This window comes from Sinohyriopsis cumingii, chromosome 5, assembly GCF_028554795.1.
Source record: "Sinohyriopsis cumingii isolate HCF-2022 chromosome 5, ASM2855479v2, whole genome shotgun sequence".
NCBI classification, from domain to species: Eukaryota; Metazoa; Mollusca; class Bivalvia; order Unionida; family Unionidae; genus Sinohyriopsis; species Sinohyriopsis cumingii.
Window position 1 is genome coordinate 142,084,566 of NC_142965.1, and position 17,069 is coordinate 142,101,634.

At 33.5% G+C, this 17,069-nt stretch overlaps 1 protein-coding gene across 1 annotated transcript in view; it reads right to left on the reverse strand.

Moving 5' to 3' along the window:
- Positions 1-933: 933 nt before the first annotated feature.
- Positions 934-17,069, reverse strand: part of LOC149800376 (von Willebrand factor D and EGF domain-containing protein-like) — a 29,409-nt gene continuing 13,273 nt past the window's right edge. Inside the window, exons 12-21 of the mRNA XM_089960022.1 lie at positions 16,640-16,813; positions 15,276-15,487; positions 13,983-14,322; positions 10,812-10,961; positions 9,970-10,141; positions 7,542-7,732; positions 6,687-6,959; positions 5,962-6,070; positions 4,125-4,260; positions 934-3,292 (exon numbers count right to left, since the gene is read on the reverse strand). Coding sequence (XP_089816148.1) covers positions 3,229-3,292; positions 4,125-4,260; positions 5,962-6,070; positions 6,687-6,959; positions 7,542-7,732; positions 9,970-10,141; positions 10,812-10,961; positions 13,983-14,322; positions 15,276-15,487; positions 16,640-16,813 — 1,821 coding nt within the window. The 3' untranslated portion in view covers positions 934-3,228. The remainder of the gene's footprint in view (positions 3,293-4,124; positions 4,261-5,961; positions 6,071-6,686; positions 6,960-7,541; positions 7,733-9,969; positions 10,142-10,811; positions 10,962-13,982; positions 14,323-15,275; positions 15,488-16,639; positions 16,814-17,069) is intronic.

Sequence of the window (17,069 nt, forward strand, 5' to 3'; positions counted from 1 at the left end):
GTATCATCTCATTGATCTCCATCCGAAAGCCCTATTAACATGGATTTGCATGCATTTATCAAAGTCTACCCGGATTATAAATTTGCATGTATTTATCTACGTCTACTCAGATTATACATTTGCATGTATTTATTAATGTCAACCCAGATTATAAATTTGTATGTATTTATCAATGTCTACAAAGGAAATGTATTTAAAAATATCATAAAATGCGTTGTTAGGGTTGTTTTTGCTGGTCGAATGCCCCACCTCTAAAAACGTTCAGTCACATTATCTTGACAACATAGCGACCAGTCCTAACACTAACCTCGTAATGCTTTTCGCCAAGCGAGGCAGCTACTAGTACCAGTTTTATGAGTCTTTGGTATAACTCGTCCTGGGTTCGAACTCGTGACCTCCCACATCCGAGGAGTACGCTCTAACCACCAGGCCACCGGAGCGGTCAATGTATTTAATTTCCTACTGACAAATTAGTGTGTGTACCCCTTGTGCGAGGACATGCCATTAGGCTCAGTCCAGAGAGTGTCGATCTTAACCTTTTGTTTTCCGATTTTCTTTACTTATTAATGACATTACACTATCAATCTACACAATCAGTTGAGTTTAAAAGTTAACATGCATTATTAATTTGTGCTGTTCTGAATAGTACCCTGCTTGTTTTTAATATTTGGTTGCAACAGTAGGAATTACTAGGACAAACTGGTAGGTCTTCTTTTGTATCTTGTTGCAGACCACTACATTCATAAATTCCCCATGTGACTAGTGATGCTTTGGTAACATGCAAGAATGCCAAATATATGTTTACCCTATATTAATGAAAATAGTGACTTTGCAACTCGATACATCTTATGGCACGATTCCTACAGGAACACATTTTATTCATGCATATGAGTATGGCAGAGGGATTACAGAGGGATTAACAAATGAAACAAATAACGCATACTAATATATTTATTCAGCTATTTACATCTAGAATGTATAAACATGCCACACATATCTTAATGATGCAACATTCATTATTAGTATCTGTTGATATTTTATTTGTCAATTATTATCAATTTGTGCGTTTAGAATATCAGACATAAATTTGTCAATCTTTCAAATTATAAAGAAATGGTTACTGTTTATGTAAACTTGACTCAAATATGTGATAATCTTGAAAACTTTAATCATGATGTAACAATACTTTACCCATTATAATTATAAAAAGTAGTGAGTCTTGCCTGAAGCATTAGACCTTGTTTATTTAAGGATATTGCTACCTTAAACGTAGTTGACAGGTGCATTTGTCTTACTTCTTTCACGATCGACGTATATATATATATATATATATATATATATATATATATATATATATATATATATATATATATATATATATATATATATATATATATATATATAAGATGAAGACAGGCTCTTTATAAACTATGAAAGTAAATTAGTAGATGAGGTGCTATATATTACGCGAATAAGGGTTTTATCAATATCAGACATTTACTGCATGGGTACCAATACAACTGTCCATCACTTAACTGGTAAAAAAGAACATGTCTTGCATTGGTCTTTTGACTTCTAACTATTCCGCGTTAAATTTATGTAGTATCAGGTAAAGTTTCAATATTTATTTCAAAGAAAATATTTTTAAGACCTAAACTTGCTGTGTTGTATTTATGCTTGTCGTAAGTTGAAATTGTGAGAATGTAAGCGACGTAGCACGTCTTAGTTATGCTTGAAGAGAACCAATACTTGGCGATAATTTACTTCCCGCCCAATGTTTACATCGGAAATACACATTCGATGCGACCTATTTTTGTAACAATTTGGCGGCCTTTAATATTATTTTAATTCAGTGAATAGTTTAGTTAAGACACGTATCTGCCGTAATGACTAAATATTTCGATTAACAAATAGAAGTTATATGTCTTATGACTTTAAGTTGATTCTAAATTTATATTACGTTGCTCTAATATATTTATTTGTAAAACGAGCAAATCATAGCACAGTTAATTCAAAATTTAGGAAATTTTTTGATGCCTTTGGGATATAAGCTTCGTATTACCGTAATCTACAACTTTAATATTGTAAATACATGAAATTTCTAAGACTAAAAAGGAATTGTGGGACGAACTAGTTTAAAGAGATGAAATTGCTTTTAAAAAATATAGTTTAACGTCTCACTTCAAACGTTAGAAACATTTAGTGCAACCTCTCAACTCAAACGTATGGCATATTCTGAAACAAAGATGCTAGAGTACGTGAATAATACCAATTAAGGTAATGATATTTACCTTTGTTCGGCATTTCTACTAATGAAGCAGATTATGTTTTAGTACAGTAATCGTAGCTGAAGTGAAAAATGTAAACAAAGGTTCAGTTTATTTCATCTTCTGATGGAGCAGCCTTTCCCTCGATAATTATGACATTTTAAAATACATAAACGGGTCATTGAAGTATATAACGAAACAGATTACTGTTTCTCATTTTATGTTCTACCCCATTCAATTGATAGAGTGCAGATAACAAGTTTCGGAATTCAATATGTAAATCAGTGTATTTTCAGGACTTGCTTGAGAGTAGCATGGTCATATAATCTTTATTATATTGGGTACAAATCATGGTCATATCTTTATTATAATGGGTACCAGTCATGGTCATATAATCTTTATTATATTTGGTACAAATCATGGTCATTATATTGATATTATAATGGGTGCAAATCATGGTCGTAATATCCATATTATATTGGTTACAAATCATGGTCATTCTATCCATATTGTATTGGGTACAAATCGTGGTCATTATATCATCTTATACTGGGTACAACTCATGGTCATTATATCCATATTATAATGGGTACAAATCATGGTCATTATATCCATATTATAATGGGTACAAATCATGGTCATTACATCCATATTATAATGGGTACAACTCATCGTCATTATGTCCATATTATATTGGGTACAAATCATGGTCATAATTAAATATATTATTATAGAAAACAAATTAAATCCATTTACATAGTTCATGTAGCAAAATATAATCAAAATTATCGGTCCTTTTATCTCTCCTAAGGTATGCAAATGTTAGGTCAAATCCGTTGAAATGGATACCGGTGTCCATGCTTGATCATTGCCTTTCTCCGTTGGAAAACTGTTATCTATTTCTTGGCTCAAAATTTGACATGGTCATCCGTTGCTTCCATTTCTGGAAAAGGATGTTTCTTTACCAAACTTGATTTTTTTCCGGGGTCCTAATTTCGCTAACCGAGTTGGATAGTCCGCTTACCCTGTAGAACACAATAAAACATTGTTTTTTGCATATCATATACATTGATACAGGTAACCTGCTCTAAACGTTTGTAAACGTCAATATACAGATAATTAGAGATTCTTTGGGAAATCAAAATTGATCATGAAATTCATGATAGAAGCAAAGTAGACAAAAACTAAATGTGTAACAAATTCTTTTCCGCTATAATAATCCGTTTCTAACTAAAATGTTACCAAAGGTAGATGGAGATAAAGCTTAAAATATTCACTTAAGAGGCATGCATTTAAATACATCACTATTAGTCATTAATTTAATTCGCCTTGGTCACAACGCAATCAACTCAACCAAAAGCCGTAGGAAACAATGATTGTGAGGCTACAGTAAGTGTGCAAGTATGACAATTAGTAAATCAAGAGACAATATATGAAACTACTTTAAAACAAACAATAAACGTACGCAGGACACGATGCCACATACTTGATAAACAGTGTGGCTCCCTTTTTCGACAAGAAATAGTAGTTCCATAAGCGTACTAAATATGCAAATTCCGTTTATGCAATGCCTTGAATGAGTCGCAGAATCGTAATTTAGAAAAATGGAGAATCACTGCAATAAGGGATTGTTTGAAATTAAAATAACGGCAAAGCACACATAATTATCAATCAAGATTTGAACATAGTGCTTCCATTTTATTAGATAATGGCAAAACGTTAAATCAGCATTTCATTTGAAAGGGACTATTTTAACTATGTACCTTCGTGAGAATAAAGATTATGTGGATTGAATATTATAGGTAACATTGTGTAATCTAATAGAAGAATGTATGAGCCTTAATATTTGAGTAATACCTTTTCTTTTTCTTGTAGCACAACTTGACACCTATTAGTATGCTGATTACACAGACTATCACCGCTAGGACTGTCACTACAGGCGCTATTATCACCGTTTCTTCTAACGATATTGCTGGCTTCTTTTCCGGGCATTCTGTCAAGGGTATGTATTCATGATTAAACCTCGTGACATTTCAAACAATGATGTTGGTTTAACGTTAAATATTTGCATGATATATTTCCTTCTTCTCTTAAAATTGAGTTTTTAATCTATTCCGAGTGGCATCAGCAGTGTCAGTAGTAGTAGTAGCAGAAGAAAGAAGTAGTGGCGATTAATTATTTATATTAATTTATCACGTCAATGTGTTGTTGGGAGTGTTGAGAATATACGAGGAAATGAATGGAGAACAGAAAGATACACACATTGCTGATAGAAAGTGTGTGTGTGTGTGTGTGTGTGTGTGTGTGTGTGTTTGTGTGTGATTCAGATTTTTAAAGTAGCTTTAAAATCGTTTCAGTCATATCGCTATGACGCCTGCATTGTGGCAGTTTATAATGATGTTTGTCACTGGTGTATCATGCCACAGATATGTAGCACGGTGTCCCACCCATTCACATTATTCTGACACCAGCCGACCAGTCCTAGCACGAACCTCTTAATGCTGAACGCATATCGAGGCAGCTGTTAATACCGTTTGTATGAGTCTTTGGTATGACTCGACCTGGTATAAAACCCGTGACCTCCTGCATCCTAGGAAAACGCTCTAACCATTAGGCAAAGTGCGTATTAATGGTGTTTGGTGAAGTGTAGTGTTATTATATTGATACAATTATATGTAAACCTTCCGTTTTTGATAAAAAAATATTCGTATTGTTCCACAATGTTTTGTATGGTGAAAGTCAAAGGACATTATCTCAAATATACTTTATTCGAAAAATCAACTGATTCGAGAAACAAGCGTGCACCCGACATCCTTTGCCATTGACTCAAAAACTCGAATCTTCAAGAAACCAATAAAAATTATGTGACAACTGCACATGGAGATTGCAAATGTATACTCAGATGAAATAAAGGCGCTCTTACCAAAACCATTAGTCTTGTAGGCGAATTTATAATAACGGTACTCTGCATACATATTCATATTTATAATGCATTTGTTGGTTACTTTATGGAGATGCATTGCCTTTTATCAAATGACAATATCGGAACGTTTTTCTTTAAACAGTATAAAAGAACCCGGGTAATGATATAAGTGTCGCAACAAAATAGCTCACAGAGAAATGGAAGAAATTTGTAAGACGAAGTTTAAATAAACACGGAAAACTATTTATCAAACCAATTTTACCATGTGAACAACACTGTTCACAGGTAAAACCAATATTCTTAAAGTTGTGGTTAACATTTTTGAGTTTAAGTCTCTTAGTCCCGCAAAGGAAGTTGTACAAATGCATTGAAGTTTGCTAAAAAAGATAGCATCACAGGGGTTTCAACGCTAATAAATACATTGCAATATGATCTCAATATATACGAGAAATTTCAATTAAATTGCAATATTTCGTATACTGACAGTCTTCCACACAAACTGTGTACAGCCAACATTACGATAAATTTGGGTTTCTAATCTATATCCTCAGGTTTAGTAAGTCAATGTCCATATAAACACTGTTTGAATTATACTTATTCCATCACTGCAGGGTATGCAAGAAACATTTACCAACATGCATAACACATCAGTCTTTATAAGCCTTGCTTATAATTATTAGAGATCTTAAAGAAACAAGGTGTAAGCGTTGGACTAAATTGTCTTTCTGTTTTCTCTTTCCGTATATACAGTAATATAACAAGCATACGTACCGCCGGTGAAGGAGAAGGGATCGATCCCAGGCCTGCATTGTTTGCAACCATCGGATGGAGCGTTCTCGCCCTCAGTATAGCATATGCCATTTATGTAACATCTCCCACTCTTAACAAGAAAAGAAGCAGAAATGTAGATACATTTTTTAAATGGATAATTGTATTGTTTACATCCTTAGAATACAGTACAAGTTTAACTATTAAGTGAATGGTGAAATGTTTTGTGAGATTATTCTTTTCGCACATGATGTAGCCATTTTAATGTTATTTTTGGTTTGCTCATGAGGCTTTCTCAGTTGACAATTTCCTGTATATGATCAAAACTGCAGGTAATAGCCCATGAAAGAAGTTAATAGCAAATCATCAAATACCAAGATTGGGCTTTGTTAATGAATAGATGGATTCGCGATGTTGACATCCAATGTTTAATAAGCATATGTCGATGATATAGCACAAAATAAGAAATCAACAAAATTATATAGCAACCTTCGGTTATTGAAAGGGAAGTCTTGACGTAGTTTTCTTTATAGAAATCTATTTCTCTTAGCTAATAAAAGCGCTGCAAACTGTTCCAATTTGTCGCCTAAAGCATGCAGTCTTTTACCCATGAGCTATTAAATACAGTCCACCATAGTTTGGAAGACTCAGCATTTCCAACTTTTTTCGTGATTAGGTTTGAATAGAAGAGGTAGGTGAAAAGTGAGCACAATTGTTTATTGCTTTACCTTAATATAGAATGTGTATCCGTATCTACTTTGTTGATAGCCCTGGCACAGAGAATCGTAAGTGTAGAAATACCTTGACGAACCGTACACACTTCCGTCATTGGTCAAGGACACCCTGACTCCATATACCAAAACAACAGGACCGGTGCCAGAACTGGTGGATCTTTTTGTATTAGTATGGCATGGAACGACCATGTCTGCTTGAAAGGCATTTAAAATCTGAAGGTCGTTTACGGTAGTTTCGACAATCTCCATTGTTCCATTATCCATCACCTTGGTCATAGAAACACAAGACAAATTATATTTATGTCATCATCTCGTTCACTGTCAATATTTATTCATCCATCTTACGTTATACAATTAGTATGTGTGTTTTAGTATGCATAATTAGTATCAAATCCATGCACGATATGTATAAGTAGTGCTTTAAACATCGAATCTTTCTTTTAGGTTAAACGAATTTCTTCCTGGTAAAATAATTGATGCCAATATGATCATCAGTGAAGCTCGTGAGAAATTATGCAGACTCCTCCTTGATTATATTTTATATACATAAAGAAAATATATAGATTCTAAGTTTGAGTGCAAAGTTGTATAGCATTAATTTGGGCTTTAGTTTATTAACAAAAAAGGTTCAGATACATTCATTTATTGTTCTGATTAGCGAGTATAACTATTATTCACATGTGTGTATATCACCTTCTGTAATATTTCTAATTCTATATCAATAAAGCATTACAATGAATAAATCAGTTCATCAATCAGTAACATATCTTTGTATCTTTGTATTTAGGATTTCAGAACTCGTCATTTAATCAACAGGACACTTCCACTATCTGCATAATAAATATATACCCGAAATGTTTCCAATTTTTGTTTTGTTGTTCCCGAAACAAAGCGGTATCCGTATATAGGCAAACGTCCACAACATTCGTCGCTGCTTCTTGAACACAGTCCTCCACCGTATGTATCTACTACCACAGGTGGGTCCTTTATGGAAATAGAGCAGTCTTGTTCGATGTAATGGTCGTGACATGTGCAGGTTCCTGAAGAATGTATTAGCTCTACATAGAACTATAAGGAATGCATTGTATCAAAGTAATTCAAGAAATTGGAACTGAAAAAAAATACATCCCATCAAAGCTAGAAGGTTTGATGAATTGTAGGATAAATTCATATTTTAATAAATATATTTCCAGGTATATGCAATCAAATTATTAAATAAGCAGAAAATATATTCCATATTAGCTCCTGTTTGCAATCGTTTGAACAGCAACACTTTCATGCGATTTATGAACGTAACTTCAAAGCCTTAATTGTTACTGACTGCGCAGAACATACAAACTGATACTAAAACGGGCCTATTACTATTTTTCCACGATATTTACGCCTTTAGAAAAATAACATAAAATGTAAATAAATGACACATTGTTCACTCTCTATTTTGAATACTTTATTTATGAGTAAAGTGAGAATAAAAGAAAAACAATTTTTCTTCAATGATAATGTACAAAAACTCCAACGCTATATTTGTTATGTCCAGAATCGATTCTTTATACGACTATATAGAGATAGGATACTACAATCTCTAATCATGCACCTTCTTAATAAATAAAGGCATCCTGCTAATAAATAAATTTGGGAACATTAGCAACGGTTTAGTGGGAGCTGTAAAGGCAACATTTAGGAGTAGACCGGCATGGGATTTGAATATTCCAAAACGACATTAGAGAACTGCTTTGCCTCAATGACCTTTTGGGGTAAGGAATTGATGATGATGATGATGATGATGATGATGATGATGAGTCTCGGTATTGATTATTTTATATTGCTTCAGTCAGGTGTCTTGGACTTTAGTCTGCAGAAATTTATACCTAGGTCGTTACATTAGATATGATCAAGTACATATTAACATGATGCATTCCTTTAAAGGTCAATCATTTTGTAATAAATAGTTCTTGTTTTATTACCTTTTGCTAAACTGATTTTTAATAATCTATCTATGGAAACAATAGCATCATTCATGCAGTATAAACATAATCTGTGCAAACTATTTAATAAATAGAGTCGAGTAGATTACGCCATTACATCCGTTTATGGTTGGCAGTGACCAAGATCCCAGATGATAAACCAGGAAGGTCGTATAACTATAAATATGTGTGTGTCTGTGAAAGAGAGAAATTGTTTCTGTTTTTTTTTGTTTTCTTTAGCAACTAGTATCGATAACAGTCTTCTTATGAGACTGCAAAATATACCAGTGTATCATGTTCAAACTAGAGAGAATTTCAGTATCAGGTGGTAATGTAGGCCTACATTTGACTATATCACACTGCATATTGCTTTGTTCTTTCGGATCAGATTAACAGTATATTAGCTACCATTGTGTATGCATGTAGAGATCGATGAGTACTTGTATGTCAAATGCGGCCTCGTCAGTAACGTCTGAATTTATTCAGTACCAATGAATGAACCACGCATGAAATAGTAGTTGTATGGTTGATATTTCTATACAATCAGATGTCGGTACTAACACTGGGGAGATTGAATTCATAAGAATGAAGAATGATGGCCTTTGTTTCTGAATCATTTACGATACATAATGCATTTGAATATGTTGCATAACATATTGTCAAGTTCATATCAACATAATTAAACTTGTCAACTTTATAGCTTCAGTGTTACCATTTAATGGCCTGAACGATTTTTATAAGCTCAGGAAACGATCCATATTTTTATTTTGCAGTAATTGCAAATATCATTTGACACATTGGTCTATGCAGTTTATTTACTTCTTGTTTATGAACTTTTACTGCTCCCTCCTTAAATTGACTTAAACCGTTTCATGTGCTATTTTGTAATGGATCCAACTGTGCGATAAAGTCAAATAAGAACTAGTCATGTTGCAAGACAGATAGTTAGGAGTTACATCAAGCATGCTATCTTTTAATGATAATAATATATTTGACTCGCGCTACTTGCTACTATTCAGATATAAAATGTCCATATCTCTCGATAATAACCGTATGATACAACCTGTTGTTGTTTCCGTCTATGTTACTCAGACATAATCCTTAGAAGAGAGTTTACTGATCGATATTGATGTAGCTGAACATAGCTGAAATATATACACTATGAATGTTTAGCCTTTTGTCAATTATAGGTGGTATGTTACAGCAGCATTTTCCATCCTGTCCCTTACGCCAATTTGTTCATAATAATTTCCATTTAGGAAGGATATATATAACGGATGCCAAAATGAAATGTGTTGCTCTGCCAGATATACCGTTTATGCAATCTCCGTGTCCACTGCAATTGTTGATGCAGGTATGTGCGTAGAAAGACTCGATCTCGTGTGAATGATTCATCCTTAAGACGCTATCTCTCCTTATGTTCCTCTCCGTTTGAGCTATGTAACTCGAACAATGGACATCTACCAATTTCAAATCACCCGTTGTCTGAAAAATGTTCAGGACACTGAGCAATTATTATTTAATTAATTATGTATGGTAACTGATTAATTATCTCTTTGTCTTACAGTAGATGAAATGCTGTGAGAAAGTTTTGATCAGTTAGCCCAAAAAAACATATTTCTTTTTTAAGGTTCGAAACATCGACATATTTTACTTCATACACTCTTAAAGGCTTTATGAAATCACTGTTACGGTCTAACTTTAGTAAGAAAGTTAAAATATCACATGTGATGCAGCTTTTTCACTGCTACTATAATAGCAATACGATCTCAAGAACTTTTTTAATATACCGTTTGAAATAAAGCTTTAAAAATCCCAATGAAATCTATTAATCTATTTTGAACGGTGATAGATTGAATTTGATTGAATTTATTTATCTCTATTGAACATTGATGGTTTAGGATTGATTTTAGCATTTCTCTTTTTGATAGTATGTTTTACTACTAGTAATATTTAGTATGCGATGCATCTTATATATATATATATATATATATATATATATATATATATATATATATATATATATATATATATATATATATATATATGTATTTATGTGTATCTATCTATCTATCTATATATATATTTTAAAGTATACCCTGCATGGTACTGACAAATATTTGGCAAAAGTGGGACAAGGTATGGGTATGCTTACACTTAGGTCGAAAGTGCAGTCATGTAAAGCGCTGTCTTTGTGCACGTTGCTTTTGGCAAGGCTCTCAACGCTGGCTGCCAAGCAACTTCTGTTAAATATCGTCTCGCAAGTGAATTTTGCTTCTTCCATTGTGTAATTATTTGTTGACCTCTTGGAAAAGCAATGCAAAGAAAAATCATATAATCAGTATAAGCGTTTCTTTGAAACTTTCGAACATAAATAATGTGTCCGAAAATCGATTTCATTTATTGTACATACATACTGCCAACAGTATGAAGGGATCAATTTAGTTCCAGAATAATTTCTATGAAATCTAGGGTTAAAGTTCATGAATAAAATTTAAAGCCATTATCAAATTATCCACCCTCCGGTGATACCATGCACTTCTATCGCGTCACACTTGACACAAAGACTTGCAATAGTGTGAGAGCATATCTACATATTAAGGGCTCGCATACGCCAGTTCTTTATCACGCTTCTTTGTAATGAATACGTCAAGTTTTTAACGAGCAATTCATTCGCTTTGTGAATGGCGGCGAGTTGAGGCTAACTGAAGGCGGATGTAGTATCCCCTCCCCCAAAAAGGAAAACAATTAGCATGAAACACATCGCACGATTTATATGGAATATTTGTTTATTGATGACTTAATGGCGAAGGCCAACTGACTGCTTTTCAACTCTGCTGTAGCTCTCGAGCTCCATGAACATAATTTACGTATTATCATATAAAAAAGGTATATTTATTGTGTCGTTTCCAGTCCGTTAGACTCTGTCTATTGTTCATTGGCAAAGCGTTCCTGTTTAATCATCATGTTTTCCTACGAGTAAAATGGATGATGGTAAACTTCACGCAAGTGCCGAAGGAAATTGTAACAATGTATTCGTTACATATTGATATTAATTCGTCATTTTTCAGTTACATATTTTCACAGTATCACCCGATTTCCTCAAAATGGAAATCTTCTGTCTGCTTTGTCTCTTACACGGTTTCTACCAAAGTTACTATGCATCGTCCATCTACAGAGTGATGATTTAGCAAATGTTTTACACTGGTAAAATGTTTTACGTGAGCTTTGGTATAGACGCTCTTTTAAAGGGTTTTATTTACTATTGATACAAAATGTCTTTCCGGCTATAATACCTACTGCCATGCTGCTACTTCGTTGATAATTAACTTCACGGAGTACATAAGGTCATACTATTATCTCGTTTGGAAAAATTGCTCGTCCGCGTGAAAGAGACTACGAAATTCCGCTTTCAAAATAAGTAAGTGTAAGGTTCTAAAGCCCCCAGGACTACCAGACATTTTCCTTTTTTCGGTAGTTGTAAACTCTAATCATTACAACTTAAGACATCAACCCTAAAATTAAAACAGGGCAGGGTAGAAGTTGTACTGATTTAAACATGGTGCCCATTGCCGAGGTCAGTCAACCTCGGAACTGCGACCAAATTGTGCAAGAATATGTTGCATAGATTATAGCCTTTTTGTTTTTCATGTACTATACTTCCTGTAATTTCTTGTAAATTACTGTCGCATGTTTAAGCACAATTAAATGGTTCAGTGTATCAAGCTATGTTATGCGCCATTTCAATCTACTTAAGAGAGATGGTAGCTGAGGAATGCAGAAGCTGATTAACGTAAGTTTACTTTTTTAACGAAACTACACTGGCTAGTCACATTTTGTTAAATTGTTTCGGATTTATTAGTACATCATTTAAAAATAAACCAGAATTGAGCAAAGAACTAATCCTTTTAAATACTTTTCTTCAAAATTTAAGAATGTTGTTTGTTTAAAGACAAATGAATTTATCAAGCTATGATCTGAATAGATTTGTAACAGACAAATATGTACGCTGTACATTAAATGCCTTTTCATCGAGTCTTATCGTTTTGTTTCATTGGATTTACAACTGAAGCTACAAGACGTACCAATTTGATTTCTTTTGCAAAAGGACACAGATTTTATAGCATGTGTACTGTTTAGAAGCTATAAGGCAAACACATTGCTTTGTCAAGTTTAAATATTTCAGGTATTTGAGTGCAAGTGCTTATAAACACATATTTTAATAAATTAACATGTGTAGATGGAGTGATTGTCTATTAGATTTTCTAAACCTTTCACCATCTTGGAATTTTAATTGTCTTTCATGGTTTTAAAGATCTGCTAAATTAAACGTTTTATTCATTACAAAATGTGGGCTGCCAAACTTCGTTGCTATAGTTTCCCTTTAGATAGTCCACTGGACTACCACATATATTAGGGATTTAGGCACCTCTATGCCCGAAGACGATAATGATATTATGCTACAATATCAATACCCATGATCACCTCTCGTAGATTGTACAGTGATGACATGTTTATATATAAAACATATCATTACCCAGATGCATTTCAAAGCTCGTCTAGAATTATGGATTTCAGTGCAACTATGCATTGTCATGTACATCCAAGGGAGAAATATGGAAACAAATGTCACTTTACAATCACATTCTAGTAATAAAATAAAAACCACCTGATTAGGTGAAATAGATATGCGCTTGGAAAGGCACTTAGTTCCTATTTATCAGAACGTTATATCTAGTCATATATTGAACAGAAATAACATAAGTTAATCTATTTGACGTATGCAAAAAGAAAAACAGTCAATATAATACATGATTCATATAAAAGGCACTTTTACATATATTAATGAATAATGGAGATAGAAACCTGTGTGTACATACATCCTCAGGGAGAGAGAGAAAGAGGGAGATTGGGAAGAAACGGGATAATTATCATAGTTGAATTGTGTTATACACATAGTTACCTAAGTATCATAATAGTTGTGAAGTTTAAGTTTTTAGTACTTGTCATAGTAATAATGTCGCTAAAGAGGAGCTAAAGAAGCAACCAACTCTTAGTTTGGCTCGTGTAAGATAAGACGTGAATATAGATATTTGGTCACGTAATATAAGAATAAAAGTTTTGCACATTTTACTATATTAATGTGCTACAACAGGATATAGCCTGAGTGGTTTTGCTATCACACATAATCTCTTGAATGATATCTCCATCACGCATATTTTCTTGATTGATTAAGCTAACACAATATTCCCTCGTCTGCATAAAAATGCACATATCTGGTTGTTGATACAATATAAAATACGGCATTTAACACCTTGACTATTACCTTTGTGATTGAACGCATATAAAACGTCTTTCCGTCAGCGATCCTGTTACTGCTTAGTATTCTTTGAATTTCTTTTTCTTGAGAGGCCAGGGAACGCTTTGATATTATATTGCAGTGAGTGTCAATGTACTCAGTGCCTTTCATTACTGGAGATACGGTATTTTTGGTACATGCTTGATATACACTTGGGGAGCATAGTGGATCTTTCCTATTTCCTGACACTGTGCTTGGAGTTGTACTTGTGTTTAGTGCAGCTGGGCAAACACAGAGGAAAAGCTGCTCATCCCAGTTGTGTGGTTTTGGATATGATGGGTCCAAAAACGAATTGGATCCATTAATTCTGTAATAATGATACAGTTACTACTGTTACTTATATTACTACTAAATACTACTACTACTACTACTAATAATAATAATAGTAATACTACTACTACTACTACTACTACTACTAATAATAATAATAATAACAAATCGGAAGCTGTAGAAAAATCTTACGCAGCGAGGACGTGACTCAAGTTTAGAACATATCTGAGATAACAAGGTAATAAAATAAAACAGAACATGCTGTAAAAGAACTGTTTTCAAAAATAGGCCTTCTCTTTCACCAATAAATGACATACACTAAACATATGATACTTGAAAACTGACAAGTGTACGTTGTGCGAGTACAAAGTCAAAAAGCATTGTCTCCGACCATTGGCCTATACTTCCCAATGTGTTAACTCTTTTCATATCCTCTTACCCTATATGGTAGGATTGTACTCTGTCGTACAACATAATAAGTCTTACATATCTCAACGCGATCGTCATGTTCCATTCACTTGAACTCCTTTCTAGAACCACGTGCAGAACATATGTTTAATACGAGCAATTATAAATATTATATTCCAGGAAATTCTGCCTTATAAATCAGTTCTAATACAACGAATCAGTCCGGTTTTTTTGTAGCGTCTATTCTCTCAAAAACAAGCTGCCCACAATAACCGCTTACATACTTAATGACAAGCCTGATAATAACATTTCGTATCCACCATGAACGACAATGACCTTCAAGTATTAACAAATTAAAATAATTTGGTGTTATGTCCTCTATAATAACAGGAGTTGTTGTTTACCCCCCCCCCCCAATCACCGCTCATGTAATTGATGCGCCCTTAAGCAAGAACCACGGGTCATCGTCAAGCTGTATTCCTTTGTATAAATTCGTTTGTTTTACTCTTTCCCTTCAGTCTCGTACTGCTTGCTGTTCTTGTATTGATTTTTGTACCGTAACAATTTAAACAATTAACTTACTTCCAAGAATTGGAAAAGTCATTGTTATCTTGTATGATTGTTTTAGAAGGCATGGTAAAGTCATCAGCTGGGTTATTATTCAGTGTTCCACATAGACCCAGTGTTCTCCCTACATCCTTTACGGACGGTGTGATGTCTATATCCAGGCTGAATAAAGGTGGGGGCCAGTTTCTTATATCAACCACTACCATTGTTCCAAGTGGCATATGTATCTGCAATATAAACCAACGTTACAATACATATTTGCATGATAAATAAAATCAATCATCCTTATACTGACTGACACATTTCATACTTTGTATTCTTTGTAAGGAATGTATGTCATACTATATTGACCTATTTTATGCTTTGTATTCTTTGTAAGAAATGCATATCATACCTTTATTATATTATGGAAGGCATGCATTCTGTCATTGAAAGCCAGTAAATACGAAATCTCTCCGTGCAGAGATTACATTTCTCTGTTGAAGAGGCTTAGTGTTTACGACAGGGAAATATTGATTTTTCTTACCTGGTTTGTGAACACGCGTATTGTATGATCTAATTTATGAAAAAATAATTACCGATTTAAAAATGAGATATTGTTAATTTAGATATTTTTCAAATTCATTGATTAATGTGCAGAGTTTGTTTTTGTTCTTGTAATTACCTCTCATCTGGATAGTATTGTTCACTCACGCCTAATTGTTTCAGCAATATCATAAAGTCTTTTGCATTTTGTAGCTCTAATGTGTATACAGTGGCGGATCACATGTTTTGGCAAAGTGTCTTTAATTGTTTGGTTGTTTAGTATTCTGCAGGTATGTAATATTATTACCGTTGCTTTATTACCCTCTTTACATCATCCGTCTGCATGATACGAGTATTTTGAACGCTCGATAAGAATTGGCTTTTATTTGTCACGTCGAAGGCTCCACGACCGCGACCGAAACATATCAATCTTCTGGTTATAATCCTCATTCAATTGTTTCCTTTTGACGTATTTGTTACGTAATGACATTTCCTGTACTCAACAGATTGCCGCGCACATGTTTAAGTTATTATGCTGAGGTAAGTTTTTTTTTTACTTTTCATTGCACGAGTTATAAAATATAATCCCCAAGGCTGAGAATGTAAAAGATAATGTATGCAGTCCTAAACCATGATAATGACATAAATATAAAGAAAAAAAGTATATATATATAACGCAACGAATTCGAAATTTCTTTCCCATTGTTAGAACATGTACTTGTAATAGATAAAAGTAGGACAAGGATATAATACATAACATAAATAAAAGCCTGCTTGTATATCTAGTAAACGACTGGTGCTTTATCGTATCGACATTACTTATTACAGAAAAGGTTAATATAGTGTGTCTTTACCTCATACTTATACTCATGTATTTTTCTAATATTCATCAGTTTTTCTCCACAGTGAGCATGGTTTATAAGACTTGGCATTGTGCAGACGTTAATTATAAACAGTTCACCTCCTGCCCTAATGGACACAGCACAAGCACATTTTGGACCATTGCAATCAAACGTTTTCATTTGAACCTGAAAATAAAATGTATAATGAAGGGGCATCCACAATATATAACATTTCAGTGCTGACAGACAGTGCAAAGGCTATATGAATAAGACGTCTTCTTCAAAAGACATGTGAAGTGCAATAAATGCAATGGAACTTAAAAACACATGCTGACATATATAAAAATTGCGAAATTATATAGATGCTTGCTAAACTAGTGAGACAGAAAAAAAAAATAGAATTCTCTACAAACCAAAAGGCTGTTTTATTTTATTTTTCCTT